General features: G+C 45.2%; 2 protein-coding genes across 6 annotated transcripts in view; both read left to right on the top strand.

Moving 5' to 3' along the window:
- Positions 1 to 4,632: 4,632 nt before the first annotated feature.
- Positions 4,633 to 12,643, top strand: PET117 (PET117 cytochrome c oxidase chaperone). The gene is made up of 2 exons (XM_090052225.1): positions 4,633 to 5,099; positions 12,494 to 12,643. Exons 1-2 carry the CDS (start codon positions 5,004 to 5,006, stop codon positions 12,641 to 12,643), a joined length of 246 nt encoding a protein of 81 aa, XP_089908351.1. The 5' UTR covers positions 4,633 to 5,003.
- The window catches only part of KAT14 (lysine acetyltransferase 14), a 26,268-nt gene continuing 15,123 nt past the window's right edge, over positions 10,440 to 21,584 (top strand). For 2 of the 5 annotated variants that reach the window (XM_090052185.1, XM_090052175.1), the window contains exons 1-5: positions 10,440 to 10,454; positions 12,939 to 13,199; positions 15,336 to 15,454; positions 18,733 to 18,854; positions 20,814 to 20,995. In XM_090052185.1, the coding sequence (XP_089908311.1) occupies positions 12,944 to 13,199; positions 15,336 to 15,454; positions 18,733 to 18,854; positions 20,814 to 20,995 (679 nt within the window). In that variant the 5' untranslated portion in view covers positions 10,440 to 10,454; positions 12,939 to 12,943. The other 3 variants (XM_090052202.1, XM_090052193.1, XM_090052213.1) reach the window with 3 other exon arrangements.

The raw sequence follows: 21,584 nt of genomic DNA, 5'->3' as shown, positions 1-21,584 counted from the left end.
CTGACCACCAGCACTGTCACCGGAGGACAGGGCACACCCCCTGGTATACCCGGGCTACACGTTATGAAGTAGCTTGCCCAAACCAAGGCTGCAGAGTCATTTAAAAATGCAGAGAGGATAAGGCACCATTCTTTTATCCCTTGAATTCAGAACAGTTACTGCAAAGGCTACTTATTTTGTAGTTTGCTTTGTTCTGAGCTGAGGGTGTTAGAAAAGAGAATTTAAGGCAAAGATGGTGCTGCATTTTGGCATGCATGTTGCAAGGCAATACAGTTTTCTGGTGGCCACCTACATAAGATGGCGGTTCCTTGTCACTCCTGCACCTCTTTCTCCTCCTCCTCAGCCTGGATTGCCATAGCTATTTCCCAAGTCATCCAAATCTATCCTGCCAACACACGTGCATCAGCCTGTTTGTATGAATGCCTGTCAGGACTGCCACACACACACCCAGCTGTGTTCCTTCCTTGCTGCCTCACGGCAGTTTAAAAATACTTGCTGTTTCACAAAAGCCAGAAGAATTTGGGGGATGGCAGGAGAGAAATCATGGGAGTGTACCAGCTTGACCCCAAAACCCATAATCCCAGTAGTTTCTAACAGGTATCTCACAGCACGCCACAAAAGAAATCCCAGAATGTCTAGTGTTTCATAGCAGAACATTGCACCTCAGGATGCCTGCCCAAAACACAAGGTCTGTTTAAAAAAGCATAGCACTGAAGGCTTGAAAGACAAGAGGCTTATATTATCACAAAGCAACATTGACACATTCTGTCAGAATAGTTGTACTTTAGGAATTGCACAAGAAAAATATTTTCCAAAACCAGTTTCTTATGTAGATAATCCTGAAGTGTCCTCTTCTTCAATTCTCCTTCTTTGTTCCATTGTTATTTCTTTCCACACTCTGGTTTCCACAAGTCTCCGTCTTAGCTCCGGCCTTTACCTTTCATTCCCCAGTTATATCCCTTTGGTTCTCATCTCCTTTCTTCCCTCCACCCTGCTCTATTAGGTCAAGTCACCTTCTCCCAGAGCAACAATTTCCATCTTCTTCACTCCTTGCTTCACACTCAGATCCTCTTTCTGGCCTTTCCTCCTCCCTTCTAACCAGATCTCTTCATATCTAGGATGCCACTAGCCAAAGGGCCCTTACAGTGTGGAAGTCAGCACCCTGAAGAGGCAGGAAATTTGTTGCCTGATAGTCATAAGTGGCACTGCTTTCCTTACAGTCCATAGTTTTACTACAGATACGAATCCTTATACAGAGTAGTGCATTCTTATAATACCACCAGGGAGACTTGCAGGTCAATACGGATTTCCCAAAGTGGTGGGAGGCTCTCAGAGTTTGAATAGCTGACAAATGGAATCTGCGGTGCCCCTTCCAGAGGGGCAGTCTCCATAGATGCACAGACCTTTATAGACATAAAGCACAGCTCTCTGCCCTGAAGAACTTAGATATAGGGCATCACTAGAAGGAAATGACAGGGAGGAAAGATAGGTTTGGAGCTGGGTTGCAAAACACAAACAGTTAAAAAATAATGAGCCATATGGTCCAAACTGGCACCCGACTGGAGGTGCTAGGCTTGGCTCTAACGCTATACTTGGAGATATTCTGCACGTCTTCTCCCTATTTCCTTTATGAATACTGTAAGGTGTCTCTTTCTGTTTATATCTTGCTGAGACACTGTCTCTTTTTGTTTATATCTAGCACATATCACCTCAGAGCTTTAATCTCACTGGCTGCCCCCAGCTGTTACTTCAGTCATCAAATAACCCCAATTTTTCTCTCACTCACAGTGCTCTAAATTCAGCAATAACCCTATTAAAAACAGTGGAGTTTCACTGGTATAGGATCAGTGCCAGTAGGAGAAGAATCAAGATCTATGAATCATACTCCAAGCATGCTCATTCATTCTGTTTATTTCATGTGGGTATGGTTAAAAAAAGAAGTCAATCTGAAAAATAAAATTTGAAAAAGAAAAGCTAATGGATATACCAGAACGTGAGGGAGCAAAGCACACAGGAACGATGTTGGAAAGTTAACTGTCTTCCCTGGGGTGATTTGCATGGGTGATGTTGAATAGCTGTAATCACCAGACTGCAAAGTCATAATGGAGAATTGGTAAAAATGGGCCTTGAACATCCCATTATAACCTGTTTGTACTGTATAACCTATATAGCATTTATTTGAACTGGTGTAGTTACATCATTGCAAGTGTCACCAGTGCAGAGGGCTCCAAAAGAGAAAGGACTGGAAGAGGAATGCTGTGTCATTCAAAGATAAGGTCAACTGAGGAAAGGGAACAGACCAGGAGCATAGCAAGGGAGAAGACAGGAAGGACAAGGCAGCAAAAAGCACAGAGAGTAAAGGGAATATTAAAAAGGGTAGTTAGCAGCAGAGTTGAATCTGGAAATACAGCTTGTGTGTTTCGTCTTCCTCAGTGTATCCTTGTATACCAGTAGCAGCACAAACAGTTCTTGTTATGTGAAGCAAGGGTTTCGGTGGGTGATAGCTTTCATTAGACCATCTGCATGTGGCTGGTGCAGTAAAACAGGAGTGTCAAACTCATCTTACCTTTTGGGCTAGATGAATGGTGCAGGGCCAGGTCATTGGCTGGATTTGGCCCATGTCTTCAAGAGAAGGCTGGATACGCATCTGGCTGGGGTCATGTAACCCCAACACTCTTTCCTGCCCCAGGGCATGGGGTTGGATTCAATGATCTGTTGAAGTCCCTTCTAACACTAGCAGCTATGACTCTATGGGTCCCGCTCTCCTCCCCCCCCCATGCTGGATCCAGCATATGCGGCACATGCTCTGGAATCTACACTACAATCAATGCCTGCCCCTGGATGCACATCACCTATGGCACCCGCTCCAGCATGTCAACTGAGACCCAGAAGCCGCACCAGGGAGGGGTAAGGATGCATGACAGGGACCTGTGGGCCAAATTGGACCCATAGCCACATGTTTGACACCCCTGCAATAAAAAGTATCACCCACACAAGCCTTCACCTTTCACCTATTTCCCAGACTATCAGGGCTAGGAGGCTATCAGCTTTTGTCACTGCTTCTTGTGGCCCTCTCTCTGGGACCTCTTGAGCGTACACTAACTTTTCATAGAAGCAGGACATTGGCTGCCATGGTTCCCCTGCTTTACCTGTGGCAGGTTAGGGTGTTAGGTTTGTGTTGCATCAGGGTTGATGGTAGTTTTATGAAGTAGTTTAGATTTATGGATTTGTATGAGGTGGTTTGGATAGGGAAGGTCCTGCCTCAGGCAGAGGGTTGGATTTCAGCATTTCTCAACCTGTGGGTCACGACCCAAAAGTGGGTTGCAAGAATACATGACAGGGTCATGAACAAACTTTAAAAATGCATTCTCTTTTAAAGGGGAAAAATGTGGGAAACTGTGGCTTTTACCTTGCAGGCTGGCACAGTTCCAGCTTACAGGGGGCTGCTAGGGGCCCCCCATTCCAGCCACTGTCTCATACACTGGAGGCCTGGAGGTGGGGGCCAGCAGGTCTGGAGTAAGGGGCACTGGGGCAGGATAGGCCATTGATCTTGGTCCTGCTACAAAAAAGGTTAAGAACTACTGGACTAGATGACCTCCTGCAGTCCCTTCCAGCCCTGCTTCTGTATGACTATGATTCTTATGAGACCAGCATTGCCAGGTCCTAAATATGAAATTATTGCATTGGAAGCTCAAAATTATTGTATTTGCTGAAAAACTATTGCACACTGGAAAAAGTTTCAAATAAGCATGCAAATAAGTCTTTCTTATTTACTTCATATTGCTCACTGTAAGGCAGCATGTAAGTGGGTGAGAACTGGGTCATCAAAATGGAAGCATTTCTTCATTTTGAGGCAAGCTGTCATAAGAAAGTGCTGACAGCAAACCCAAAAGTTGCTTTTCAGACCGACTGCCACCAGACCAGACCCAGAGGGGACCTCCTGAAGTCCCCTCTGCACCTGACGGACTCTGAGAGCTACTCTCCAAGCATGGACCACTCCACCCGTCAAGGACCCCTGCAATAGGACTGAGTAACTCCTTCAACCTACTCCCTCCACCACTGCAGAGTATTGTATGGGTTTGTGTGCATCCATCTTCTTTCTCTCTCAGCATTGCAACCTCTTCCGTCCCCTTCTCCTACTCCCCACCCCTGGCCATAGTTGGCTAACACTGTATTTTCAGTCCCTCGCTTGGGTACTCTGTATTTCCCTTATAGCTTTGCCATTTTTGTCTCATGACTCTTAACATTTGCTAACAAAATTACATATGGTCTGTCGCCATGACTGAGATGGATTTGAAATGGTGTTGTGTAGCAGAAGGTCCCTGTCCAATGCACTGTGGACAGGACACCTTATGAGTCTGGTACCAACAGGTTTGAATTACACTTTGATTCTTGCAGGGGTCTGCAAAAAAACCTGGGCTGCCCATCACAATGCCCTAATAAAACTGGAGACTCCCCCTACTGTTACGATTTTCAAATCTTACAGGGGCTTGTGTCTTTTTATGGGGGGGCTGAGCTGCCCTGAACTCTCCCGTAATTTGAGCCCTAGATACAGACTCCCAGTGGAAAGAGCTTGGCCACATGCCTACTTTATGGAAATGAGCTGTCTCCAAGAAAGGTACATTCTGCACACTTTTACTATGATGGACTGCACATTGCCCCAGGACGGAAACGATCATGCAAACACAAATATGGCAATGCAGTTCGACACTATTCCAGGGCCAGGCTGGAAGGACGCCTGCTTCCCAGCACCCCCCGCGCGTCAGGCTCCAGTCGCCGCGCCCCAATCCTCGGCGCGGCGCTCGGCTCGTGCGAGCTGGTAGGCCGTGAGGCGCCATCGATGCGCTCGGCGCTCTATTGCTCGGGCCTGGCGGCGGCTCGCGCAACAACCCCGCCCCCCGCGGCAGGCGGGCGCGTGCGTTGCCGGGTTCCTGCGCAGCGCCGCTCGTGCTCGTTCTCCGCGCTGCCGCGCGCGTGCGTGTGTGCGCTGGGGCGGGGCGGGCATGTCGGCGGGCTCCAAGGCGGTGCTGGGCGTCACCCTGCTGCTCTCGGTCGGGACGGTGGTTGCCGTGCACCTGCAGCAGCAACGCGACCGCGAGGTCGGTGTCACGCGCCGCGGCCCTGGGGGGGAGGGAGGGAGAGGCCGGGCCCGCCCACCCGAAGTTGACGGTTGCTCGCGCGCCGCCCAGAGCCACGCCCCCTTGGAACGCCTCGCCCTCCCTCTCCCTGCTGCATGCCCTTAACTCTGCCCCCCGGGCTGCCCTCCCCACCCCATGGAGTTCATGTGGGGGTGGGGAGGGCAGGCGGGTGTTTCTTGTTGCCCGGGGTCTTGGCCTGCTTGGAAGCTGCCGGTTCCTCCGTGCAGCTGCAGGAGGAACTCGGGCGAGTTATTAGCCAGTGATTTTCTGGGATGGCATGTGTGAGAGCAGGGCCAGGCGTCTCAGACGTGCGGTGGGTGTGGCACTGAGCAGAGCATGCCATCCCGCACCCCCGGGCCCTTGGAGGAGTCCGAGGAGCCCGGTGTATGCTGCACAGTGAAGCTCTGCCTGATCTTTTTGACATGTATCAGGAATGCGGGCCTTATGCCCATGGATCAGCAGGTATCCCTCTCCCCTGTTAGGCAAGAGGGCCGTTTGTTGAGTATGTGTCAGGTGAATTTATGGGACAAATAAAAGACAAAGCATGAATGGGAGGGAAAATCAGAGGTTCAAAACAAGTGCGCCGAGGAGGGGCACTGAGCAGAGCATGCCAGACAGTGCCCACTGGCCCTTAGATGAGTCCGAGGAGCTGGTGGACATTGGCCCAGTGAAACTCTGCCTGGAGACATAAGTGAACCAGGGACAGGAAAATGGCCCCACAGTCCCCTGGGGTCATCCTGGTCAGAGCCTCCTTCCTGGTCAGGCCTTTGGGGAATCGTAGGCATAGGCTCATCACTTCAAAATATAAGCCTCCCTTGATGAGGGGGCCACTGCAGGCATGTCACTGATTCCTTGGGACAAATAATAACAAAACAGGGATGGAAGTGAAGGTCAGAGGTTTCTAACAAGGGTGCTGAGGGGAGAGACTGAGCAGAGCACACCAGACAGTTCCCACTGGCCCTCGAACAAGTCCAAGGAGCAAGTAGATAGTGCTCAGTGAAACTCTGTCCTTGGGGGTCCTCCTGGCCTCTTTCCTGGTCAGAGTTAAGCAAGGCCTAGGAGGAAGTTGACAAGGTCTATTTGAAGTGTATTGGGAGCATGGGCTGTTGCTCATCAAGTGTAGCTGAAAGCTCCCCTTAATCTGGGGGGGCTGCTAAGTGCAAATCAAGTGATTACTGGGGACAACTAAAGAAGAAAACAGGGACAGGAGTGGGGGTCATAGGTTAATCACAAGTACTTCAAGGGGGCAAAGCAAGCACTGGATCTAGGAGTCCAAGGAGTCAGTGGATGCTACCCAGTGAAGTTCTGCATGAAGGTGTGAGTGGATGAGGGACAAAAAGACAGCCCCACAGTCACCAGCGTCCCTCCAGCCAGAGCTGCCACCTTGGTCAGGTAGATGGATAGCTTAGCTAGGGCCTATGAGAGCAATTAGCGCACGTGGCAGAAGTTATATGGTAGACTCATGGCTTCTCACCCATCTGATGAGTCCTGTGGATATCAGTGCGATGCCGCGAGGATTATTTTTACAAACGTGGTTCAGCCCCCTTGCACACATTTGTTTTGGTGCAGTCTTTAGTTCACTGATGACAGTATTTTTTTCTCACAGAATCCTGCCTCATTCAAGCCTTGGGGTGGTGGAGTGAATTAGGGTTACATGGGGAAAGAAGCAGCTGTCTGTAATGCCCCTAGCTGCATTTATTGTAGAAACTAGAAAGTTTGTAATGAATGGGGCAGGGCATTGCAGGAAGAGGAAGGATGGGGTCCTGAGACCTAGAATCACTAAGGCAGTATAATATTGTCCCAGAGAACTAGAGTCTGTCCCTGCCTCTGGCATGGAGTTGCTGTGTGATTCTAGGTCTAAGGCATCATGTACCTGTTACACTTAAGGTGTGATTAACCAGTTAAGGATGAGTTCAGTGGTCACCTAGCCACACATTCAATCAATGGGATGATAAAAGAGGAATAAGCTATGAAGTTATTCCACAGAATATGTTGGAGAACTTTGTAGTTGCTTCCTATCATGGCATTAATTGAATGTATGGCCAGGGGCCCTGGTGGCTGGGAGTACCATCAGCTGATTGGATCTCTGGGGGTGGGGGAGCTATGTCTACCCCAGAGCCTGGGAGCTGTCAGATGACAAGGCTCCCAGCTGCAGCGGGGCTCGTAAATCCCTGTGGCTGGCAGATCACAGCAGCCACAGACTGCAAATCAGCAGTTGGGGCTCCCAGCTGCGGGAGCATGATGCATCCCAGTGGGTGGGTCTGTCAGCTGATCTGGCCTCCAAGCTGAGGGAGCTTGCTTCTTGCCAGTGCAGGAGGAGCTCAGGATTGGCTCCTCCTGCACTGGCAATAAGGCATGATAAAATCTGCGTGATCCACACAATCACACCTCCTGCCACCATGCAGGTATAGCTCTAAGTGATTTACCAGGCTTTTCACACTTGAGTTCCCTGATTTTCTGAGGCTTCCTACCATGGACTTTGAATTGAGATATGCTGAACATTCAGATCTTCACAGAAGCCAGTGGGAGCTGTGCTTTGAACATATAAAGTACTAAGTATTGCTGACTGAAAAAGTAAAGACAAGTTGTCTCAGAGTGGACGCTTTGGAACTTGAGTTCTGTGCGCTGAATGAGAGAAGAGTCCCGTGCAAAAAATAGTACATGATCTTACAATGAAAGTCTGTCATAAATAGGGACCTGCCCAAATCGCGATTACATGGATTTCACGGAAATTGTGAAATTGGGCGATCTCTGAAATCCGTGGGGAGAAAAAAAAAAGAATATCTCAGCCCTCCCCTCTCTCTCAGAACTTAGAAGGTCCCTGTGGACTTAAGCAGTATTTATGTTCTATACCCAGCATAGTGTTGAGTTCCTCGGGGCAGGTCACCCAAAACCACTTCTGGATGAGAGAACCCCACAGGGTTAGAAACATAACAGTTATTCACCTGGCAAAGAACATGCAGTATTGCCAGATTTGATGGAGCCTGTAAAACCCTCCAGAGGCGGAGGGGTCAGATGAACCTGTTGGTCAGCTAGGCAGACCTATTTCAGATCTCTGGGTGACCAGGGTAACGTGAGCATTTTTTTAGGGGCTGATGAAAGAGTAATTTATCCCCACCATTTTTTTTGGAAATATAATCATTTCCCATCCATCTTGATCATGCCAGTGTGCAGATAGCTGCTTTGAAGACTGGAGGCAGAATGAATGTTCTTCTGTCTCCTATTGCAGATGTATAACCCAAGGAAGGGCTTTTTCTTCCATAACAATCTGTTTATAATCCTTCATATTTTCAAGGCTCTATTCAGAAATTTCTTTCTGTAAGGAAGAGCTGAGATTCTTCTTTACAAATCCAGGGTCTGATGGCCTCAGGCTTCATGGGATCCACATATTTGCTCCTGCTGAGGGACAGAAACCTTGGGAGGAGCCTGAAATAGTTGAGTGGAAGGGAGCAGGGGTTGAGAGATAGTTTAGGTATAAGCAGGACCTCAGTGGGAATGGATACAACCTCCAAAGATCCAGGCAGATGTCCTAATGTTTGGGGAAGAGCAAAATCTTACACAGCCATATATCCTTTTCTGCCCCAGCTCCCATACTGTGCAGGATATTTAAAACTAGCCTCTCAAACCCATTTCCTCTGAGAGTGCTGTCTGGTGCATTGTCAGTGCCCAAATTTAACTAAATCAATTCAGTTTAGCCACTGCAAACCCTAAATGTGGATGCTCTTGTGTTTAGTGAGGTCTGGTTTATATCCATTTACATGAATCAACTTCTAGCCTTAATTAAGCTGGAAAAAGCCAGTTATAATTTCAGTTTGTACATATTTAAATGAATGAATTTTAAAAAATGGTGCAAGTTCCTGTGTAAAGAGAAGGCCCAAATCTGTATGCACATACTCCAAATCAGCTAGTGATATTTGGTAGCTCTTAGTGACAAATGACAAAAACTGCCATATTTACCCAAATCCAAGACAACTTCAGATTTAAGGCAGCCCCCCCACCAATAATTAGAATCTGGGCATGGAGCATTATAAATTTGCTATAACTTTCCATGTATAATATATAATTATTGGAGGGTTGTCTTAAACTTGCCTCTGACTTTAGCCTCTAGCTTCTGCTACCAGAGCTGGAGTTGCACCAGTCACCTGTGCCGAGGAAGTACTCAAATCCAAAATGAGCCTTTTTCCCCCCATGTTGGGGAAAAGACTTTATCTTGGATTTGAATAAATATGGTATATACTTTCAGAGCTCTGAAATTAATGAACTTGCAGTCTGATAGATTCTAAGAATCTGAATTCTGTGGGATAAAGCAGGTAGCGTGTTTCTAGCCTCTGTTGTTCACTTGGTCTATAATCGCCATACCTTTTTCTAGATTTTGATTAGCTAATGCTATTAAAGTAATTAGTTTGTCAGGTCTACCATTATATAGTAGTAAGTTGTAACTTGTATTAACTTGATTGAAACTCATGGGAAAGCACCTTTGTCATCAGATTAATTGCCAGAGAGGTTTTGAGAAGTGGATAAAATACTCCTAGCCTTTGTATTTCTTTTAAATTAAAGTAATTTTTGCATAAAATATTTTTTTTTGATGATTTTCATGGAAAAAATATTTTCCTGTGAAATGTATAATTAGGTGGATTCTGGATGAAAAATAAAACCTTTCTGTTAGAACCGATTAAATCATGCATTTTTTGATAACTTGATGACTTTATAGTTAGATTTCAAATAAGTGATTTACAGATTTTTAGCATTAATTAGCTCTGTATGGGATTAGCCAATATTTCTGAAATAACATTTTTTGTCATTTTGTTAAATAATTTGTTGTGCTTTTTTCTCCCTTGTGTTCAGCCAACCAGTTTTAATATACGCATGAATGCATTTGGGTCCTGATCAGGCAAAACCTGGATCCCAAGCACATCAGCATTAATAAAAGTTAGTACAGCGTTTCTCAGGGCACCGTGTGGGTGCCGTGAAATCCTTTTCAGGGCATCATGGAGTGCTGCACAGTATTAGCACTGTTCGGTCTGTGGACACCTCTCTGCAGTACCCAGAGATTTCAAATAAGAATCCATGGTGTCAACAACATTCTGACCTGCTGAAGTCTGAGTTCTTTGCAGCAGAGTAATTGATTCTTATTTTTCCATAGTGCAGAAGCTGAGTGAAAGCTAAGAGCTGGTGTTTTCCAAGGGGCGCCTTGAGTATAACGAGATTAAGAACTGCTGCATTAATACATTCAGCAGGGATGTAAGCCTTTCTTCAGATTAAGACTTTAGTAGGAGCAAAACATGACCATTATTATGCAGCAGGATCCATGTGGAGGCCAGTATTGACTTTTCTACCATAGTTTTATATGTTTCTTTCATCAAATACAATATTTTAATATTGTAGTAACTTTGCTTGAAATCTATTCAGTTACAGAAGGGTTGGAGTCACTGTCAGATATTACATCTGCTGCTCAATGCCTCTGCCATGTTTTATGGTTTTGCAGTTATATTTTCTTAGTTTAAATATGCCTTTCTCTCCCTTATGGTGGTACAGAGATACACATGAGCAACTGGGGACACTCACAAAGACTCCAATTCAGCCTTCAAATCTACCCTTATAGATCCAGTATCCCGGTCAAGGCCTGATTGACCATGTGTAGAGAAAACAGTGACACTAACTGTGGGCAAAGTGCAGTGAACCATGAAGGTGGATCCCCACTGAGGTTGCATAGGGGGCACTACTAGGATGTGAGGGGCTCTCTGCTCAGATTTCATCATAGGGTTAGGACCACAGTGTTGTCGAATGCACAAAGTAATCAAGCCAAAGGAAACTCTTCTCTTTCAAGACTAGTAGTCCTGCTTAATTTTTACAAAGGCAGCCACTGTGTAGTCTGTGTTAATGTCTGATTAATATTAATAAGTATTGTTAGAGAAAGGACCCGTGTTATTTTTTCAAGACCTCACAATAAGCACACTCTGGGTCACCAACAAAATCAGACGAGACATTAGATTCAGATGTCTTAAGGGTAAGAAACAAGCAGGAAGTAGCCATTTCAGTCTGTGTTTTGTATATCACAAAGAAGTGGAAGATGGCACAAGTCCTCTTAAAATCCTTCCAGGTCACCACCAAGTTCTATTCAAGCAAAGGAGCACAAAGAGAGGAATTTGGGACAGGTTAATTTTGGTAAAGGCAGGGGAGTAGAAGTCACAATCTTCTAGAGTAAGGGCTTTTTCTGTAATGCTAAAGATCAGGGATTGGCAATGAATGGCTGGAGCCAGAGGATCTGGCCTGCAGAAATAGTGGGTTTTGCCTTGGCCCGTGGCAGCCAGGAGGTGCATTAGGGTTGGGCAGCTGGAAGCTGTGCCCATCTTGTGGCCACTTCTCCCTGCCCCCTGTAGCTGCAGTATGGGTGCTACTTTCAGTCAGTATGTAGCTGAGCTGGGGTTGTGCAGTTTCCAGATGCTTAGCTCCCCTACCTCAGTTTCCACTGGCTGGAAGCTGTGCTTGTGCTGCAGCCAGGGAGGTGGGGAAGGAGGGGGATGGAGCTGTGATGATGCACGTATCTCACAGCTGTCTGGCCCTGGCACAGTTCCCCATCAGCTGGAAGCTGCGCTTGCCCCCAGCCAGGGCTAGGGACTACAGAAGCAGCAGCAGTGCCTGCTGTCCTACTCTGTCCCACTTGCTGATTCTTGCCAAAACCACCTGGTCTGCCCCAGACTGGAGCTGGGTTGTTCTGGCCCCCAACTAACAAAGGTTTCTGATCCCTGCTGTAAAACAGTGATTCTAAACTAGGGTGCCACAATATATTTTAAGAGTGCCATGGGGTTGTCACGCTATATCAGCACTATTAGATATGCAAACATCTGCACATGATTCACAAGATAAACCCAAAGTTTTCAAATAGGGATCCATAGTGTCAACAGCATGGTGACCTGTCGTGGTCTGTCTGAGTTCTTTGCAATAAAAAAATGCTTTTGTATTTTCCCATAGTCAAGAGATGAGTGAAAACTAAGAGACAGTGTTTTCCCAGGAGTACCTCGAGTCTAATGAGGGGTGTCTTGAGTTTAAAAAAAGGGTAAGAACCACTGCTGCAGGAATCATCCATATACAATGTTGATGGTTGCTCACCAGGTTCCCCTCATTAAAACCATACAGCTAAGTCAGCAGAGAGTAGTTTTGGCCCATTACCAGCAGCTTATCAACATCTACCTCTCAGATCCTATATTTAGGTACAACTAAAGTCACTGAGGGAGAACTAAAGATTTGCAAGTGTTAAGTGATTAGCTGTCCTGCAACAGGGATTGAAACATAAATGGAGATTAGTCACATATAGCACAGGCTGCATTGCGATGAGCCATGTCTTGTGTTTTCAGAGGCTGCGTGAAGGTGTACTCAGAGACCTCGAGAGGCAAAGTCGCAAACAAGAGAACATTCGCCTTTTAGAAGAACAGATTATTTTGACCAAGCGTCTGGAAGCAGAAAGAGACAGGCAGGCTCCGGCCAGAGGACCCCAGCAATCCTAGATGTAGAACAGCAGTATTAGTTTTCACTGAAGACACACACAAGGGATTGCTCCTGCTTGTGCCTTTGTGTTTTCAGATATACAGGTTGTCACTGAAAGTCCATCTCCTCTAGATTAATTTTAATCTTGCACAGAAAATTACAGGCATTAGTAAATGCAAACAGAAGGTCCTTCTGGCTTCAGTATTTTTATGTGTGTGGGGGACTTGGCTGGCTTATCCAATGTGGATGATATTTTAAACATTGGGAGGGGGGGCACCTGGTAATGTAAACTATCCTCTTTTTCTCCCTGTGAAGAAGGGATGGATAGTAATGTTCACATGAGTGGGCTAATGAGCCGTCATGATGATGAAGCCACAAGGACATCCACCTCTGAAGGTCTGGAGGAAGGTGAGGTGGAAGGGGAGACTCTCCTTATTGTCGAGTCTGAGGATCAGGCCTCTGTGGATTTATCCCACGATCAAAGCGGGGACTCTTTGAACAGTGATGAAGGGGATGCATCCTGGATGGAGGAGTTGTCCTACTACTGTGAGAAGTGTCAGAAGTGGATACCAGCAAGTAAGTGACAGTGCCTTTCCTTTGTTTCCTTGATCACTTTCTTTTTGTGTGTTTGTTTCTGTGGGTGTTTGTGAAATATTCTATATTCTTGGAAAGAGCACTGGACTGGACCTTGAGAGACGTGGGTCCTCTGCATCTCTGCCTCTGGCCTGTTGAGTAATGTTGGTCGAGTCACTTTATCTCTTAATTCCTCAGTTTCATCTTCTGTAAAATGCAGCTAATGAGTCTGACTCCTTTTATAAAGCACTTTCAGACCCACTGATGAAAAGTGTTATATAAGAGAGAGTTGCTGTTGTTATTATTTTTATTTTCCTGGTTGATTTGTTGTTTGTATGACCGGTATGAGTAACTCTCAACTGGTATGTATAAGAATTATTCCCTTATACTCTGCACTTACTTTTGCATTCACAGAAGAGTATAAAGTGCCTTAGAAGCATTTTGGGCTAACCAGATTAAATTAATTCTCTGGTATCTGTTTAACATAATAGAAATGAGTTTAGGTTTCTCCCTGTACTAGTACAATACCTGTTACTGTCCAAAATCTAAGCACTGCTCCATTTGTGGAAGCAGAAAACAAACCTGGGTCTGCGCCTTTCAAGTACTTTGGCTAGCCATCTTGCTAAAAATCTGCCCAAACCCTTGGAGGGAAATCCCATCCCCAGTGAAGTCAAGGGGAGTTTTGCCATAAACTTTTAATGGAGCTAGGATTTTTCTTTTGGTGTTCAGTAGCAAATGGCTAAAGGAACACAGTCAACTTGAAATTTACTCTGTAAAAAACAATAAATTAAAAGCATTTGGTGATGATCCCTCTGACTCGTGAGTCCTGCTGCTGCTGCTTTTTTTTATTTTACAGTCCAATTTTCCATTACTCCCACCCTCAAGCTTTGTTGTTTGCATAAAAGATACAAACAGCAAGGGAAACTGGCCACAGAGTGAATGTGATCAGACACAAGTGTGCAGAAATAGAAATGTTTTTCTCTGATGTCTTTCAGTGACAGTGATCCTAGCTGTGACTTACACCACATAAAAGTATGCTCAGAGATGGATTCCTTTGGCAACTTTGCTAATATGACAAATAGCTTTTGCCAAGAACTAGTGTTTCATTAACATTATTATTAGTATTTCACTAATACATTGTGAATTGCTGTATTGGGGTCAATGATGTAGTAAAAGAGGACTAGGTGATTGCCTTAAGCACTTTAAAAAATTCCAAATGTACACAGTTACTGTTCCTGTTTGCTAATGATATTTATGATTAAATTAATCAAAATTCACTAGGGGGTAAATCTTACAATCCTAGTTCTTCTCATTTCCTCTTTTCCACAGTAGAGAGGCTCATTAGCCTTAGAAGGCTAAGATTTTTTTGGACTGACTCTCTTCCATCAAGCTGTTTGTTAAGTCACACGTATTTAAGGTCAGCAAAAGGTCTTAAACATGTGCTGAGATGCTTTCCTGAGTTAGGCTCTAGAAAAATAAACCTTAGTCAAGAACAGCTATTTCCTGGTATCATCTTCTATTTCTAGCTGGATGCAGCATTCCCCTGTCATAGTGCCAAAGAAAAATAATTCCATAATATGGGTAAATAGATATCTTAAGGTCTTATGGTAAGTCTACCTCTGTGGGTCTCTGGCTGCAGAAAGAAGAACTGACAACTTCACATGCAGTGGAGGGGTGGACAGTGAAAAAAGCTAGAGGATTACTTAGCTGTGGAAAGATGGCAAGTGAGGAAAGACTTGTATACAGACCAGGTTATAGTGGCATCTTTCACATGGTTGCCTTTTTGACTACCTGGCGCCTTTATGAAGACCCTGGGGAACCGGGGAGGAGGTAAAAGAAGGCAGAGGAAGTAGCAGGGTCTAGCTAAGTCTAGCAAAGTTTTAAATGTATTTGAAAGCTAGGTTGAAGACCCTACTTTAATGCATGTGTTTCTGTATTGGTTCCTGCTGGTTTCTGTAACTGTACAATGAATCTATAAGCATTGCACACAGTTTTTGAACTTTTCATGAGTACTCAGGGTTGCTGAACTGTGGCTTAGGAGAAACATGTTCCTCTGGGGTGTTGTAGGGAATCCATATCTACTTTTCAGTGTTTCCTCAAAAAGAACTGAGGCATGGGTCTTTTCTTTATTCATTTTAGGTCAGTTGAGAGAACAACTCAGTTACCTCAAGGGAGATAACTTTTTCAGGTTTACTTGCTCTGATTGCTCAGAAGACGGGAAAGAACAATTTGAACGACTGAGACTGACATGGCAGCAAGTAAGTAAAAGTCTTCTTTCTAGTAGAAGAACAATAAGACCTTCAAAACTTGTTGTTTAAACTGTACACACGTCCTAGACATTAGGAGGTCAGATATAGGAGGCAAAGAAATGTATCCAGGAGCTTCCAAAGTGAGTTTTCTGAGGATTGTTAATTATCTGCTTGACATTTGTGAGTAGATCAGAAAGATAGTCATAAGACCCAAACTGCTACTCAGTACCACTACATGCCAGTTTGAAAAACCAAAGAAAATGTAATTTTTGCTGTTGGCTTTTCGGGCAAAGCAAAAGCCACCAAGAGGGCGATGTTTGAACAAAAAGCATGCTATCTCACTGGAAGCAAAAACTTATTGGCTGTCCATGGCTGTAGTAAATTCTAGTATAGCAGTACATTTAGCTGTCATCTTTGTGGGATTTACTATTTTAGTCACTTCTATATCTGCATTAGTCAGGTAATCTCCGATTTATGTAACAGTAAGTTTGATAGTCATGCCTCTTAGAAGGGATTCCTTGTATGATACAAAGTTTAGGTTTGGATTTCATAGATTTAGGCTGGCTGTGCTTGAAATAAAGAACTCTGATATCTTAATGAAAATCACAGCTCTGAAGGTTTTCTTCACCTTTAGCTTTAAGCAAGGTTGGGCTATTTACTCAGTTCTCATAGGACTGAGTCAGGCTGATGTATACCAAGTGTGCATAACTGCTGGAGTGCTTCTCTTCTCTTCTGATTTGGGGAGGGGAAGGGAAGGAGCAAGCCAGTTCAGAAGCTGTGATTGGGAGCTTGTTTTTGTGTCACAAAGCAGACCTGAGCGCAGTTACCTCTGAATCAAAAATAACTGTCGTGAGGGATTTCAACCAGCATATATTATGCTGTGGCACTGAGGCACTTGTCTTCGCTTCTCAGTTGCTGATGGTCCACTGCTGGACATCTGTAAAAGTTTCAAATGTGGTCAGAGGTCTGTAAGATGGTGCATGTCTGAGCAAAGTGGGGAATAATACTGAAAAGGCTAGCCCCAGGATGTCTGAGGGCTGCTCCGTGCTGCTCTGGCAGCATTAAGCAGACCAAAGCTGGCAGATCCACCTGCTTGTGGAATTACCTGACTCAAGTGGCTGAGACCTTCTTTTGTAGTTCCTACATTGCTTTCTGGCATCACCCAGGACAGACTAGATGGCCAGGGCACCCATATACTTTGGGGCCGTTGGCAGCAGGCAGGACACAAAAAGAACAGCCTGAATTTATATCAGGATTGGTGCTTCCAGGTAATTCCCTAGCAATACAAAGATTTGTCACCCTCCCATAGTGAGGTCTGCTTAGCCACCCCGGAGAGTCTGGTCCAGTGATTGCTGCTGTCAGCCTCCACTAGCACAGACAAAGATTGACAAAGAGGAAGAAATAAAAAGGCAGAGACAACAGTAAAGAGAAGTGAAGAGAAGGCAAAGAAAATGCAGCTTCCCAGATTTCCACCAGCTGAAGGCACATGTGGAGTGAAATTTAGGGAAGTAGCCATATGTCTTGGGGAGGGAATGGGGGAATAGATTTCTGGGCTTAGGGTGAGAGTGATGTGATGCACACATCTGATCTCACCCACTTAAACCCCCCCCCCACTGATGTTAAAGCTATGACCAGTCTCCTGTCATTGGTGGGACACTGTTGCATGGTGGGGTCAGCGCATAAGCATCTAGAGCAGTGGTACTCAACTTTCTGGCCCTATGAGCCTGATGAGTGACATGGGGTTAGTCCATGGACCAGATCCCATGGACTGAATCCAGTGTGGAGTTGGCACACAGTGTTGGTCCGTGAGTGCAATCCAGCATGTCATCCCTGCCCCATGCGGTACATCTGACCATGGAGCGCCCTGTGCAGTGGATCCAGCCACAGAGCAATTCTGTGCGCAGCCCTTCACACTATATCTATACCTGACTTTACATGCAGGTGCAATCTGGTGCCCAGGACTGTGCCATTTATCTCATGGGGCTTCCCACAGATTTGGAAATGTGATGGGGGGGAAGCAATGGAAGTGGCAGTTACTGCATCTGCTTCCCTCTCTCCAAATTTCTAGGCCCTTGGGGAGTCCGACGGGTCAGATGTCATGATCCCATGCACTGGAGGTTGAGCACTGCTGTTCTAGAGCACCATATTCCAACTAGCAAGGGATGTATTGGAAAATCAGCCAAAGGGTGGAGGTATTTTTCTCCCACAAGCATTAACAGGCATGAAGCTATCATCCCTTAGTGCATTGATAGGAGACCGTCTCCCCAGACTTGGAGTTCAGAGCTCAAAGGATGTGGAGAATCAGTTCTACTGGAAAACAGTGTCTGAAGCATTTGAATAGCTTGTGCCAGGCTCCAGCCCTAGCCTCAGCATTGGTGTTTACATTCCAGACCAGAAGAGCTTAATGTAACTGGCAGTTTTTCATTTTGGAGAGACTGACATTAGCAACTACTTTAATTTGGCTTTTCATAACTACTTTAATTTGGCCTTTAGCAAGTCCAGTGGACATCTGTGGTGCATAGGAATGTTCTGTAAATAGATTTTGCAAGCTTTTGGGCGCAGTCACCCTTCTTTGGGCATGGGGAGTCTCTGCTGTTCTGAGACTCCAAGGAATAAAGAAGTTAAAAGTGTGACAGGATGTCAGTGAGAATGTAAATAGATGGAAATCAGGAAAACAAAAGGTAGGGAAGGGAAGGGGGTGGGGAGGAGCCAAAGTAAGGGAGGCTGTACTCAGTTGGTCTAATAAAAGATATCACATCTACCCAAAGAACCTTGCCTGCCTATGTCCTTAGATCAACGCAGCTACAACAAAAAACCCTGTAAATGGATTGTACTCAGTGAATACGATGCATGAGCAGAGTGATCCATGCATTTTATAGCCCATTCTTTTCTACTGGATTCTTATCAAGAGACGTTACAAAGACCCTGATCTGCATATTTGTAACATATGAGCCGAGTGGAATGCTTGCTGCCTACCTTTTCTTCGGACAGATTTCCACCTCCCCACACATGTTCATACAGGTTTTCAGCTGAGTTGCAGCCCCTTTCTGCCATTCCCACTGTAGAAGACTGTAAAGCATATAACTAGATGGCTCAGGATTCCTTTGGCATGGGGGAATCCTTAGGAGAAGCATGATGGGCAATTGAGTAAATGCAGCAAGGTCTATACAGATTGGTGTGGTTCAGTTAAAAGCTTTGTATAACTAAGTAAAATAAGCTAGGAGGGGAAGGGGACTTTTCCCCTTTAGACACAATAGTTGAATCCAGTGTTTTCTTTTACATTCCAGGTTGTCATGCTGGCAATGTACAACTTGTCTCTGGAAGGAACTGGCCGTCAAGGGTATTTTAGGTGGAAAGAAGATATATGTGCTTTCATTGAGAAACACTGGACTTTCTTACTAGGGAACAGGTAAAGCCATTATGTTTATGTCAGGATGGAGACCAGAGTTGGGGACAATTGTGTTACTCAACTGAAGAACAGGAATTCCAGGTTATATAGAGATTTTTCTGTTTGTTCAATTGAGGGTTGAGTAGAAGGAAGACAGTGGAGGGTTTGATACACAGGGCTCAAACAAGGACAAGGAGGGTCCTTTTGGGGACAAATGTTAGTCAATGAAAGAGAAAAAGAGTATTGTGCAGAGGTAGATAAAGACCTGTATATTTCTTTGTGATCTTTCTGAGCTACATTTCAGTATAAGATGCCCTAAATCAGAGCCTTAAAGTGTCTACCTCTCTTCATGATCTCTGCACACATAGGGCCTGTGATCTCATTTGTGCAGGTCTGAATGAGGACACTACCACCAAAAAGAGAGGAAGAGGATCTCTTCTCCTCTGCTGGTATCACCAGAACTTTGCAGCCCTTCCCTGGCATCAGCCAGCACCAGCCTCCTTTCCCCAAAACAGGCCACAAGTTCTTGCAGGGCCCTCATGCCTGTTGAATTTGGTCCTTCTTCAACATGTCCCTGGAGCAGGAGCAGACTACAGAAACTTTATTGGATCAGGAATAGAGATTCAGGAGTTACTGAATTGTGCCACCACTTGCAGTCCTTAAGCAGCTACGTTTCTGCCGTTATGTATGTGCAGAATAAATATTGTTTTGAACAGTAACTTGCACTGGAGTCTCCGACATCCCCAGAAGGGCCCTCTCCTGATCTAGAGGGGCTATCTGCCCTTCTTGCACTTGTTTTTTCTAGCTCAGTGATTATGTATATTGAGTGGAACAGCTTCACCCAGAGAGACTGAGTGCCAAAAGTCCAGTAACCTTCAGGGCACTCTCTGGGTGACATGAATTCAAGTCCCTGCTCTATAACAGGCAGAGTGGGGATTTGAAAATGGGTCTCCTGAGTGCATGTCATGACTATTGAGCTGGTGGCCATAAGGTGGTGTGTTTCTCGGGTTTTCTACGAGCATGGCTCTATGAGAGAGCTTGTAGTTTGAGCCAAGGTAGGACTCTTTCCTCTTCTTGGAGTTAGGCTCCTAACTGCTTTTGAGAGGGGGTCTTACTTTTCACCTTCACAGAACTCAGGAGACTGGGGAGCATAGGTGTCTTTCTGCTCCATGTCTTAGCTTCAGTGAATCCCATTCTTAGGAATGACTGTCTCGTGCAATACGGGATGTGCCTGTGCACTTGACTCATGGTAGTGAGTTTCAGTGGACAGTATCACTCCAGCATCTCAGCCCGTGTAGGGTCTAGTCCCAGGCGTTTTGTCCTACAGTGAAAGACTGCTAAAATGCACTGAAATCAAGAATTCCAAGGGTTTAACTAAGATCTACCTGAAAAGAGACCATATAACAACACAACTTATTCAGCAGATCTTTTCCCTTTTATAGTCTGGATCCTGTCTATTGACTCTAACAAACTAGGTTTAGCCTCTTCTTAGTTGTGCTGACTTGTTAGTGATTCAGGAGAACAGGCTTTGTTGGCTCTTGCTGCAGCAAAAGCCATGAACTGTTCTGTGGCTGTAGAATTTCTTAATATGAATGTCTTAAAGACCGTGGTACTAACAGCTCAGGAAATCATCTCTTGTCAGCTCACCATGTTTGATATTGTGAGAATAAAATATCAAATATCTGCAGTGTCCTGTGTGCAGAGTTGATTGTCAGGGTGAACAATAAATCACCCATAAATTCTAGCCTGGGTCCGCTGACTTGGTGTCCCAGGTTCCCTCTTGCAGTGGCCTGTTAGAAATCAAGAAGAGTACATGTCTGAAAGCTGAAATCTGGAAGCCAAATGAACTGTTCCATCAGAGTATGCAAAGAATACATGAGCATCTTCTGTGGCTTGTTTTTGGGGAGGGAGAAGGAAGTGCTACTAAAACCTTATTGGTGAATGGAGGCCTATCACTCATTTTCTTTTCTCCTGCCTTAGGAAAAAGACTTCAACATGGTGGAGCACTGTTGCTGGCTGTCTCTCTGTGGGGAGCCCCTTGTTTTTCCGCTCAGGGGCACAGGAATTTGGAGAGCCAGGGTGGTGGAAACTTGTTCACAATAAGCCTCCAACAATGAAACCTGAGGGAGAAAAGTTGTCTGCATCAGCACTGAAAGCCAAAGGTAACTTCTGTGATGATGGTGTGAGGAGGGGTGGCTGGGGCAGAGTTAGATGCATTTGAAGATATAAGGTGATGCATGAAAAGGGCACATCAGTGCATGTGTGGATGCACACATGCACGCTTGTATGTGTGCATTGAATGTTACAGGGGCTGATTTTTTTTTTTCTCTTTTTTTTTTATCCTAGTCCCACACTATAACAGCCAACCTCAAAGGAGTTACTCTGGGTTTACAACACATGGTCTTTTATACCCTTTTTGTAGTATACTTGCCCAAGCTGCATTTGGAAGGAACCAAGGGCATTGGTCCTTTGGAATATTTTCCTGTATATGAAATTTAGCCGTTTCTTTGTCTGTGGTCTCCTTGGCTTTCTATTCTTTTGTTGTTTTATTCACATTGGTGAAAGCTACTCCTGGGCAGAGAGGGCTTCAGTGGTACCTAGATGTTCTGCTGGATGCCTTGCACAAGAATGAGTTTCATCAATGGCTTGAACCCATTCTTGAAGATTCCTACCAAAATGAGTTCACATGGCTGCAGAGGAAGAGTAACAAGACCGTGGCAGCCTTGGGCCTATTGGAATAAAACTTGTCTT

This window comes from Crocodylus siamensis, chromosome 1, assembly GCF_052110815.1.
Source record: "Crocodylus siamensis isolate JL-2025a chromosome 1, ASM5211081v1, whole genome shotgun sequence".
Classification (NCBI taxonomy): Eukaryota; Metazoa; Chordata; order Crocodylia; family Crocodylidae; genus Crocodylus; species Crocodylus siamensis.
Note: the sequence above shows the minus strand (reverse complement) of the source record. Positions and strands in the feature narration are given on the sequence as shown.